At 41.7% G+C, this 11948-nt stretch overlaps 1 protein-coding gene and 1 pseudogene across 5 annotated transcripts in view; both read right to left on the bottom strand.

Moving 5' to 3' along the window:
• C8H16orf96 (chromosome 8 C16orf96 homolog) overlaps positions 1 to 11948 on the bottom strand; it is a 44186-nt gene that overhangs the window by 27348 nt on the left and 4890 nt on the right. For 4 of the 5 annotated variants that reach the window (XR_013384878.1, XM_077906427.1, XM_077906431.1 and 1 more), the window contains exons 2-4: positions 1753 to 1857; positions 324 to 404; positions 73 to 159 (exon numbers count right to left, since the gene is read on the bottom strand). Coding sequence is in view for 4 of the 5 variants with exons in the window: in XM_077906427.1 (XP_077762553.1) it covers positions 73 to 159; positions 324 to 404; positions 1753 to 1857 (273 nt within the window). In the remaining variant the exon portion in view is untranslated. Of the gene's footprint in view, positions 1 to 72; positions 160 to 323; positions 405 to 1752; positions 1858 to 11063; positions 11215 to 11948 lie in introns of those variants that run through there. The other variant, XM_077906430.1, reaches the window with a different exon arrangement.
• On the bottom strand, positions 5403 to 6887 carry LOC144318926 (heterogeneous nuclear ribonucleoprotein A3 pseudogene; annotated as a pseudogene).

The following is an 11948-nucleotide window of genomic DNA, read 5'->3' as shown; positions in this document are numbered from 1 at the left end:
TCCCCAACCCTGCCTTCCCCGGCCCTATGCTGCTGCCCCCGCCCCCCGCCCCATCATTCCTCCTTCACTCACGGGGGTGAACATGGCCTCATGGAGGCCGCTCCAGAGTACCATGTCCTCGGCTTTGGGGATGGTGAGGATTTTGCTCTGGAGAGAAACCTTGGGGGGGGCAGGAGAGAGTTTGGGAGTGAGAGGCAATGCCCTTGGGTGGCTCCTTGTCCACACTTGCCTTTATAGATTATGTTCTCCTCCTTACTCCTCCCTGCCCCCGGCACCCCCAGCCTGGAGGTCAGGGGACTGGGAAGGGAAGCCAAGGCTCTCACCACATCCCGCTGCAGCGCAGTCACCTTCCTGTTCTGTCCTTTCAGATCTTCGGCCAAATCATTTACTCTTTCTGGGTTCATCTGTCAAATAAGCCGAGGCCATGGGCCAGGGGTGTAAGTTCTGATCCTGGCCCTGCTTCTCCCACAGCTCAAAGACAAGGACTTAGCTCTAGGTGACTAAGTTAGAGAAGGAAGAACCAATTCCAAAGCAAGTGTTTCTCAGTGAGTGGGAAAGGAGTAGAAGAGGGTTCCCTGGGAAAATAAGTCTGGAAAATGCTAGGCTTAAAAAGTATTCAATGGGCTTTGATACTGCAGGACTTCTCAGAGCCTTTAATGGGCAAAAATACATTAAGAATCTCTAGGAAAAAAAAAAAAAAAGAATATCTAAGAGGGGGTGCCTGGGTGGCTCAGTTGGTTAAGTGTCTGTCTTCAGCTCAGGTCATGATCCCAGGGTCCTGGGATTGAGCCCCACGTTGGACTCCCTGCTCAATAGGGAGCCTGCTTCTTCCTCTCCCTCTGCTTGTGCTCTCTCATTCTCTGTGTCAAATAAAATCTTAAAAAAGAAGAAGAAGAAAAAAGACTAAGAGGTAGATTGAGGGGCATTTTTTTTCTCCGACATATTTGTTGAAGGAATCTTTTTAGTGTTTTGTGATGTCCTTTCTTCTCAGATGGGAGCTACCCAGACTGAGTTCTCACAGTTACCATGACAATCAAATGCCTACACTGACTGTGGATTGGGGATGATACCCTAAACCACACAATCTGGAGGCAAGCTGTAAAACCTCAGCCTTAATACCAGCCTCTGAGCCTAGCTCTGACTCACCCACTGTGAACTCATGCTTCAGGAATTCTGTGTACTTCCACATCATGATAAAGAGTGATTATGCACCTGGGTTGATGTCCTGGTGACTACAAAGGGAGATAGACTGTATGCCTGTGCTAGGTTTATTGCTATTTTCAGTGTGGACAGAGCTGTATAGAATAGGAAAAGCTGTTCTCTTTCTGCTAAGTTGGTGGAATGTAAGCCTAGAGTCTTAGGGAGTACCAGCCTGAGAATAAATCCAACCCACAGGAAAACATCATTGAGAGAGATTGATGCAGTATGAGCACCTAGATCTGGTTGTACCTGAAGGCAACCATGGACGTTTTAGTAAATGAGACACTAAACTCTCTCACTTTTCTAAGCCAGGATAAACAAGGTTTCTGTCACTTACAAATGATGTCCTAATACAGAAGGGTGAAAAGCATGGTGGAAGCCATGGAGAGATGGTTGGGATGGACCAAGTCGCTGTGCAATGTCAAACCCCTTTTTTTGCTCTCATAGCTGTGTTCTCTTACTAAGAACAGGCTCCCTATATGTACCCTGTCACCCCAACCATCTAAGGTCCAAGCAGTATGACCAGCACAGAGGATGCTAGAGTGGGTCTACCTTGTCAAATATTTCCTTCAGTTTGTCCACATCCTTTCTGAGAGTTTCAGTGGTGATCTTGAGGGCATAAATGTCAGTAAGCAAATCCTGCAGAGTCTTCATGGACTAAAGGAGAAGAAGAGGGGAAAATGTGAAGTTGGGTGTGGCTGAAGGAAAAGGTATGTCAAGTGCAGAAACTTTCTGGTGGTGGCTATGGTCCAAGAGGTCCTCTTGGTTCTACCAAGGCCTAGACTGGAACATACTCAGAGGCCAGCAAATGACACCATAGTCAACAGTGCTGAGCTCTCAAGTGATCTGGGTGGGAAGGAGACAACTCTGTATCTGAACGTATTCACTAACCAGGAGTAGTTCATTATGAAGCATCTCAGGACTTCCAAAGAGAGTCACTGGAACATCAGCAAGGGGGCTATGATCAGTTACATGTATAAAAGGTCCCCCTGGCTGCACATGTAGATTGGCCTTGGGAGGGTAAGGGAAAAGGCCAGAAGACCAGCGAGGAAATCTCCAGACAAGAGCCAATGAGCTGATGGCTCACACCTCAGCTCCACCACTGACTAGGATTGTTATTGCATCTTCCAGGCTTTAGATTCCTTAATCATAAAATGAGTATACAAAATGTGAATGATGTATATGAAGGGACCAGTGCATAGTTAGGCATTCAGATAACAAAAATAACAAACAGTAGCAGGGTGATGAAGGATGGGGTGACTGGATGATGGACATTAAGGAGGGCACATGATGTAATAAGCATGGGGTATTATAATAATAAAGACCTCTATCTCTGAAACCAATAATACATTATGTGTTAATTAACTGGATTTATATTATACTTTATTTTTTAAAGGCTTATTTATTTACTCACGAGAGACAGAGAGAGAGAGAGAAAGGCAGAGACATAGGCAGGGGAGAAGCAGGCTCCATGCAGGAAGCCCGATATGGAACTCGATCCTGGGACTCCAGGATTATGACCTGAGCCAAAGGCAGATGCTACTGTTGAGCCACCTAGGCGTCCCTGAATTTATATTTTTAAAAATGTACACTACCTCCTCAAGAAGTAAAAAACAGCAAAATGACAGAAGTCCTTCTTATCAGTAATTATATTGCATGTAAATGGATTAAGCTTTCAGTTAAAAGGCAGACACTAGCAAAATGGATAAGAAAACATGATCCAACCTCGTGCTGTCTACAAAAGATACAATATATAGTCAAAAATAGAAATATGTAAAAAACAAAAGGATAGTAAAAGATATACCTTGCAAGCAGTCATCAAAAGGGAACTGAAGAGGGGGCACCTGGGTGGCTCAGTGATGGAGCATCTGCCTTTGGCTCAGGTTGTGGTCCTGGAGTCCCAGAATAGAGTCCCTCATTGGGCTCCTCATGGGGAGCCTGCTTCTCCCTCTCCCTATGTCCCTGCTTCTCTCTGTGTTTTTCATGAGTAAATAAATAAGATCTTTATTTTTTTTTTAAAGAGGGGAGTACTGGAGGGGCACCTGGGTAGCTCAATGGGTTAAGCATCTGCCTTTGGCTCAGGTCATGATCTCAGCATTCTGGGATTGAGCCCCATGTCAGGATCCCTGCTCACCAGGGAGTCTGGTTTTCTCTCTCCCTCTGCCCTACCCACTCATACTCTCTCAAATAAATAAATAAAATCTTAAAAAAAAAACTGAATTGGAATGGCTATCGGACTAATATTGGATAAAATAGACTCCAAGACAAAAATTATTACTAGAGACAGAGAGAGACATTTATAATAATAAGATTGTCAATCCATCAGGAAGATACAATAATTATAAACACATGTGCACCTAACAACATAACCCCAAAATATATGAAGCAAAAGTGGACATAACTAAAAGAAATAGGCAATTCAACAAGAATAGTTGGAGACTTCAATATTTCATTTTCAATAATAAATAAAATAATAGAAGATAAATAAAATAGAAGATACATAAAATAGAAGATCAGCACAAAAATAGATTTGCACATTATTTTTTTAAGATTTTATTTATTTGAGAGAGAGAGAGGAGGAGGAGGGGCAAAGGGAGAGGAAGAAGCCGACTCATCCATTGAGCAGGGAGCCCAACTTGGGGCTCAATCTCAGAACCCTGAGATCATGATCTGAGCTTAAGGCAGATATTTAACTGGCTGAGCCATCCAGGCACCCCTAGATTTGCACAACATTATAAACCAACTAGACATAACAGACATCTACAGAACGCTCCACTTAACAATGGCAGAATACACATTCTTCTCAAGCACACACAGAACATTCTACAGGACAGACCATATGTTAGTCCATAAAACAAGCCTCAATACATTTTAAAAGGACTGAAATCATGCAAAATGTGTACTCTGGCCACAACAGATTTTTTTAAAAGATTTTCTTTATTTATTCATGGGAGACACACACACAGAGAGAGAGAGAGAGAGAGAGAGAGAGGCAGAGACACAGGCAGAGGGAGAAGCAGGCTCCATGCAGGTAGCCTGATGTGGGACTCGATCCCGGGACTCCAGGATCACACCATGGGCCAAGCCAGGCACTAAACCACTGAGCCACCCAGGGATCCCAAGATTTAAATAAATAACAGAGGAAACTATTAGAAATTTACAAATAAATGAAAATTAAATAACGCTCTTCTCAATAACCAATGGGTCAAAGAAGAGATCGTCAAGGAAATAAAAAAAAAAAAACACTTTGAGATGAATTATTTTTTAAAGATTTATTTATTTGTTTATGATAGACACACACAGAGAAAGAGAGAGAGGCAGAGACACAGGAGGAGGGAGAAGCAGGCTCCATGCCAGGAGCCCGATGCAGGACTCGATCCTGGGACTCTAGGATTATGTCCTGGGCCAAAGGCAGGCGCCAAACTGCTGAGCCACCCAGGGATCCCCTTGAGATGAATTAAAATGAAAACATAACACCAGAACTTATAGGATGCAGCTAAACATAACCTTAAGACACTGGGAAAAAGCAGAGCAAACTAAACCTGAAGCAAGTAGAAAAACTAAAGCAAGAAAGAATAAAAAGGGAACTAACAAAATAAAGTACAGAAATATAAGAGGAAATCAATTTAGCTACAAGCTGGTTCTTTGAAAACATCAACCAAGTTAGCATATCTTTACTGAGACTGACCAAGAAAAAAAAAGAGAACAATCAGAAATGTAGGAGGGGACATTACCATTGACTCTACAAAATAAAAGGACTTATGAAGGAATACTATGAACAATTGTAGGCCAATAAATTAGTTAAGTTGGATGAAATAGACAAATTCCTAGAAAGAATAAACTACCAAAACTGACTCAAGAAGAAATAGAAAATCTGAATAGATCTAAGACAAGTGAAGACATTGAAACAATAATTTTTAAAAATATGACAAAAAAATATGAAAAAGAGAAGCCTAGGCCCAGATGACATCACCAATGACTCCTAGCTCTTTATTTATTTTTTTTAAAGATTTTATTTATTTATTCATAGAGACAGAGACACAGGCAGAGGGAGAAGCAGGCTCCACGCAGAGAGCCCAACATGGGACTCAATCCAGGGTCTCCAGGGTCACGCCCTGGGCTGCAGGCGGCACCAAACCGCTGCGCCACCGGGGCTGCCCTAGCTCTTTATTTTATTTTTTATTTTTTATTTTTTTTAAAAGTTAAAAATTCCTTAATTTTTTATTCCTGGTACCACTACCACAATTTACAGGGCAATATACCTGATGTAATGAAAAGAAAAAGAAAAAGACAAAGCTACAACAGATAAAAGACCTCAGGAATGTACATCTAATTGACACTACATTGCATTAATCAATAGCTGCACTTTTTGCAAACTGTGGCTATGACAGTCCTGAACAAGAAGGGTTTCCTGTTTAAGCTGCAGTAACTTTTCTGACTATGGATCATCGTTCCTCCTGTGGCAGATTTTTACAGTTCCTCTAATGCATTTGGGACGACTGTCTCAAAGTAACCTGCAGCTTTCCTGACAACTCCTCGCTCTCTCTCCTGCTAAGAACTGTAGCCCTTTTCTTCTGAAATTTTTTTAGAACCTTCTGCTACCATATCCACCACTTCCACCACCAGATCCATAACCACCACCATAGGGACTGCCCGAGCTTCTTCCACCAAAACTGCCCCCTTTCATGGGTCCATAATTTGATTGCTGTTGTCCACTATAATTTCCAAAATCATTATAGTTCCCACCACCACCATAGTTACCTCCAAAATTTCCTCCTTCATTGTAACCATCGTATCCTCCACCACCACCACCATATCCGCTTCCTTGGTTTCCATATCCTGGTCCACCACCACCATAGCCTCCTCTACTACTATAACCAGGACCACCACCATAGCTGCCACCATCACCTCCAAATCCATTATATCCACCATCACCTCCTCCATAACTACCTCTGCTGCCACCACCTCCACCACCATAGCCTCCTCTTCCCCCAAAGTTTCCACCACGGCCAAAATTACCACCACCTCCAAAGTTTCCTCCACGACCCATGAAGTTGCCAGATCCACCTCTACGACCTCTTTGCGATCCAGCAGACTGCATCTCTTGTTTAGAAAGGGCCTTTTTCACTTCACAATTATGCCCATTAATAGTGTGGTATTTCGGAACAACAATTTTATCAACTGTATCATGATCATCGAAAGTTACGAAAGCAAATCCTCTCTTTTTTCCACTCTGCCAGTCTTCCATAACTTCTATGGTTTCAATTTTGCCATACTTTTCAAAGTAGTCTCTCAAATTATATTCTTCTGTATCTTCTTTAATACCACCAACAAAAATTTTCTTCACTGTTAGATGGGCACCAGGCTTTACAGAATCCTCTCTAGAAACAGCTCTCTTTGGTTCCACTACACGCCCATCAACCTTGTGAGGTCGGGCACACATTGCTGCATCCACCTCTTCAACACAAGAGTAACTCACAAAACCAAAACCCCTGGAACGTTTTGTTTGGGGGTCTCTCATTACCACACAATCTGTAAGTGTGCCCCATTTTTCAAAATGTTCTCTTAAACTATCATCCGTAGTTTCAAAGCTCAAACCACCAATAAACAGTTTTCTCAATTGCTCGGATTCCTTTGGATCATGGCCCTCCATTTTGAGACCGGACTCGCCTCTTCCAACTCGAGTTCAATATCCCTAGCTCTTTATTTTTAAGTAATCTCTACATACAACATGGGGCTTGAACTTAGAACCCCAAATTCAAGAATTGTCTGCTCTACCAACAGAGCAGCCAAATGTCCCTTCTATCAAAAATTTAAAGGACAATTAATACCAATTTTTCACAGCTTTTCCAAAAAATAAAAGAATTCCAAACTTAGTCTATGAGCCCAGTATTACCCTGATTCCAAAATCAGACAAAGCTTCTACAACAAAACTAAAATACAAAAAAAAAAACAAAAAACAAAAAACAAAAACAAAAACAAAACTAAAATACAGATGCAAAAATATCAACACAATACTAGCAAAATGAATCCAGCAACAAAAAAAGAAAAATAACCCAATTAAAATGGGCAAAAATCTGAATTGGCATTCCTCCAAAGATAATATTCAAGTGGCCAATAAGCACATGGGAAGATACTCAACATTATTAGTTATTAGGGAAACATAAAACCACAATGAGATACCACTTTATATCCATGAAGATGGTTAGACTAAGAAGTCAGATAATAGTAAGTGTTGGTGAGGATGCAGAGAAATTAGAAACTTTCAGACACACTGCTGGTGGGAATGCAAAATGGCACAGCCATTTTAGGAAAGAATATGGCAGTTCCTCATAAGATTAAACATAGAGTTACCAAATGACCTGGCAAGTCTATTACTAGGTATATATCTAAGAGAAATAAAAACGGTTCACAAACTTGTATATGAATATTCATAGCCAAATGTCAACCAACTGGCAGATGGATAAGCAAAACATGATATGTTTGCTATATGGAGTATTATTCAGCCATAAAAAGGAATGAAGTGCTGATTCCAGAAAGATGAATCTCAGAAATATGATGCTAAGCAAAATAATCCAAACACAAAAGACAACATCTTTTGTCTGGATATTGCATCACTCCATTTATATGAAAGGATCTAGAATAAACAAATCTATAGAGACAGAAGGCAAGTTAGTGGTTGGCTAGGGCTAGGGATAAGTTGGAATGAGGACTGAGGGAATAAAGTGGTGATAAAGGGTACAAAGTTTCTTTTGGGGGTAAATATTTAATATTGACTGCGGTGATGGCTGTACAATTCTGTGTATAGACTAGAAATATTGAATTGTACATCCTATTAATGGGTGAATTATATGGTATGTGAATTACATCTCAATAAAGCTGATAGATAGATGATAGATAGATAGATAGATAGATAGATAGATAGATAGATAGATAAACAGCACCCTGTGTTCTTGGACTGGAGATTTACTTCCCAAATTGACCTACAGGTTAAGCTTAATACCAATAAACATGCCACTGTGTTCTTTTTCATAGAAATGGATAGCCTGATCCCAAAATTCATATGATAATACAAAGGACTCATAATAGCCAATCTTAAAAAAGAAGAACAAAGCTAGAAGATTCATACTTCCTGACTTCAAAACTTTCTGCAAAGCTACGGTAATCAAGAGAGTGTGGTACTGGCATAAGGAAATATACATAGATCAAGGGAAGAGAACTGAAAGTCCAGAAATAGACACTCATGTCTACAGTCAGTTTATTTTCAATAAAAGTACCAAAACAAATTAATAGGGGAAGAGTTGTCTTCAACAAATGGTACTGAGCAGCTGGATAACCACATGAATGAAGTTGGACTCCTACCTCACACCCTATAAAAAAAACTAAATGAAAATGGCTCTTTTTTTAAAAAAAAGATTTCATTTATTTATTCATAGAGACAGAGAGAGAGAGAGGCAGAGACAGGCAGAGGGAGAAGTAGGCTCCATGCAGGGGGCCCAGCATGGGACTCGATCCAGGGTCTCCAGGATCACGCCCTGGACTGCAGGCCGCGCTAAACCGCTGCGCCACTGGGGCTGCCCAAAAATGGCTATTAGACCTAAATGTAAGACATGGTCACTGCGATAATTTTGGTATTCAAAACTATCAAAATTAACAAAAGGGAAAGTATTGGAGGACTTTGGGCAAATATGGTCTGGCATATTTTTTTTTAGAGTCAAAGGTTTTTAAAGATTTTTATTTATTCATTTGAGAGAGAGAGAGAGAGAGAAAGTGCAGGAGTTGAAACTATAAGCCATTTACTCCTATGTTGTAGAAGGAAACATAGGGGTAAATATTCATGACCTTGGTCAGGCAATGGTTTCTTAGGTATGCCATCAAAAGCATACCACACCAAAAAAAAAAAAAAAAATGTGACAAATGAAAGATGTACACATTATACTTCAGCAAAATTTAAAACTTTGCATATCAAAGGATACCGTCAATAACGTGGAAAGACAACTCACAATGATAGAAATATTTACAAATCACATACCTGGCATCATATATCCAGACTATAAATTAGTCTCTTATTGTAAAGATTTATTTGAGAGAGAGAAAGTGAGCATGTGCCCATGAGCAGGGAAAAGGGCAGAGGAAGAGAGAATCCTCAAGCAGACTCTCCACTGAGCATGGAGTCTGACACAGGACTCAATCCCAGGACCCTGAGATCATGACCTGAGCCAAAACCAAGACTCAACAGACTGAGCCATCCAGTCGCCCCATATATAATTAACTCTTGGGATCCCTGGGTGGCGCAGCGGTTTGGCGCCTGCCTTTGGCCCAGGGCGCGATCCTGGAGACCCGGGATCGAATCCCACATCAGGCTCCCGGTGCGTGGAGCCTGCTTCTCCCTCGGCCTGTGTCTCTGCCTCTCTCTCTCTCTGTGACTATCATAAATAAATAAAAATTAAAAAAAAATTAAAAAAAATAATTAACTCTTACAACTCAATAATAAAAAGACAACCCAATTAAAATGGGGCAAATAATCTGAACAGACATCACTCTAGGCACATGAAAAGGTCCTCAACACGATTAGTCACCAGGAAAATGCAAATCAAAACCACAATAAGGTAGACTTCATACCCATACCCTTTGGCTAGAATCAAAGAGATAAAAACTAAGAAATGTTGGTGAGGAGGTAGAGAAATTGGAGGTCTCACACTGCACTATAGTGGGAACATAAAATGCTGTGGAAAACACCCTGGCAGTTCCTCAAACCTGAAACATATAGTTATCACACGATCCAGCAATTCCTCCTTGAGGTATATGCCCAAGAGAAACGAAAACATACGTCCACAGGAAAATGCATATCCCATTGTTCATAGTGGCTAGGAGTCTACAGGCGGAAACAGCCATATGTTCACCAACTGATAAACAAGAGTAGTCTATCCATCCAGGGAAATACCATTTGGCAATGAAAAGAATAAAGTACTGATACATGTGACAGCATGGATTATCCTTAAAGATATCATGGTAAAAAAAAAAAAAAAGATATCGTGGTAAGTGCAAGAGTGGTGTTCAAGGAGGAACAGAAAGAAGAATGATAGCTAATGGTTAAGGGGTTTGGGATGGCTGTTGAAAATGTCCTAAACTTGACTGTAATAGTTACAGAACTCTGTGACTACACTAAAATCCCTGAACTAGGGCACCTGGGTAGCTCAATTGGTTAAGCAACTGCCTTTAGCTCAGGTCCAAGCTGGGTCAGGCTACTCCCTCTCTCTCTGCCTCCCAGGCTTCCCCTGCTTGTGTTCTATCAAATAAATAAATAAAATCTTAAGAAAAAAATAAAGTGTACAGTTCAGGGGCACCTGGCTGATTCAGTCTGTAGAGCATATGACTCATCTCAGGGTCATGAATTCACATTAGACATGGAGCCTACTTAAATAGATAGATAGATAGATAGATAGATAGAGCATATAGTTCAGGGATTTTATTTTTTTTAAGATTTGTTTCTTTATTTATTTGACACATACACACAGAGCATGAGAAGGGGAGGAGCAAGAAGATCTATCCATTTAAATGGATGAATATTCTAGTATGCACGTGAACATATGTATGAATATATCTAAACAAAGCTGTAAACTATCTCATTTTTGTTTTAGGAAAAATTGGGGGAAGTTCAACACAGTCTATTGGATGGGTATTTGGGAGTTGTTAGTTTTGTTGGGAGTGGTAATGGTATTTATGGGAAGGGTTTTATAAGTCCTTATCTGTTGTAGATGGAAAATGCTTTTGGGGAAATCTGTGAAGTCCAGATCCTTCACCTGTGCACAGATGTTTCCCTCTCCCCCGTCTCACTGGGGGCAACCACAGGACCAAGTTACCTGAGTAGGAATGACTTCCCAAGGAGATCCCTGGGTGGCTCTGTGGTTTAGCGCCTGTCTTTGGCCCAGGGTGCGATCCTGGAGTCCCAGGATCGAGTCCCACGTCGGCCTCCCTGCATAGAGCCTGCTTATTCCTCTGCCTGTGTCTCTGCACCCCCCCCCATGTCTATAACAAACAAACAAATAAATAAATAAATAAATAAATCTTTTTAGAAAAAAGAGTGACTTCCCCAACACACACACATATACACAGGTAGTCCAGGGCAAACTCAAAAAAAGAGAGGAAACCTTACAGGCAGACTGCTCCTTGGGTAATGTATGCACACAGAACAGAGAGACCATTTTCTCACTGGGGAACACTCTCCTAAGATGCACAGTTAATGGTTTCCCTTCCCAGACCCAGCCTGCCAAGCAGAAGCTTGGGGACATGCCCTGAGCTCCAGGCCTAGGGAGGAAGAAGGGTCAAGGTCTGGACCACGCTGGTGGGAGACTAAGTGGGTAATATCCACATGGGCCCCCAGCCTGCAAGCAGGGCTTGGATGGAGCCAAGTTCAGAGGAAGAGAGTCCTGGAATCTGCCATCCCAGAAATGAATCCCAAGATGTCTGGATCCTGTGCAGGCACCAGTAGTGGGGGCTTGGCCTGACTGTCTGTCTCTCTGAAGGAGCTTCAGGGATATAGGCTCGGGATGGGGACCCAGCACTTACAGAAGTTTGTAGGGAGTGGATAAGGAGGTCCAAGGCACCTTCCCCCTCGGGTGCCTGGGGGGAGTGGTCTACATGGCAGGAGTCCCAGAGCTTTGGGAAATGGGAATGCTAACACCATTTCCTCCCAGGGAACAGGAAGGCAACTGCACTTGGCACTCGCCAGCACAGTGAAGACGTGC

The sequence above is a fragment of the Canis aureus genome, chromosome 8, assembly GCF_053574225.1.
Source record: "Canis aureus isolate CA01 chromosome 8, VMU_Caureus_v.1.0, whole genome shotgun sequence".
Taxonomy (NCBI): domain Eukaryota; kingdom Metazoa; phylum Chordata; class Mammalia; order Carnivora; family Canidae; genus Canis; species Canis aureus.
The sequence above is the reverse complement of the archived record's forward strand: the minus strand, read 5'-3'. Positions and strand labels throughout refer to the sequence as shown.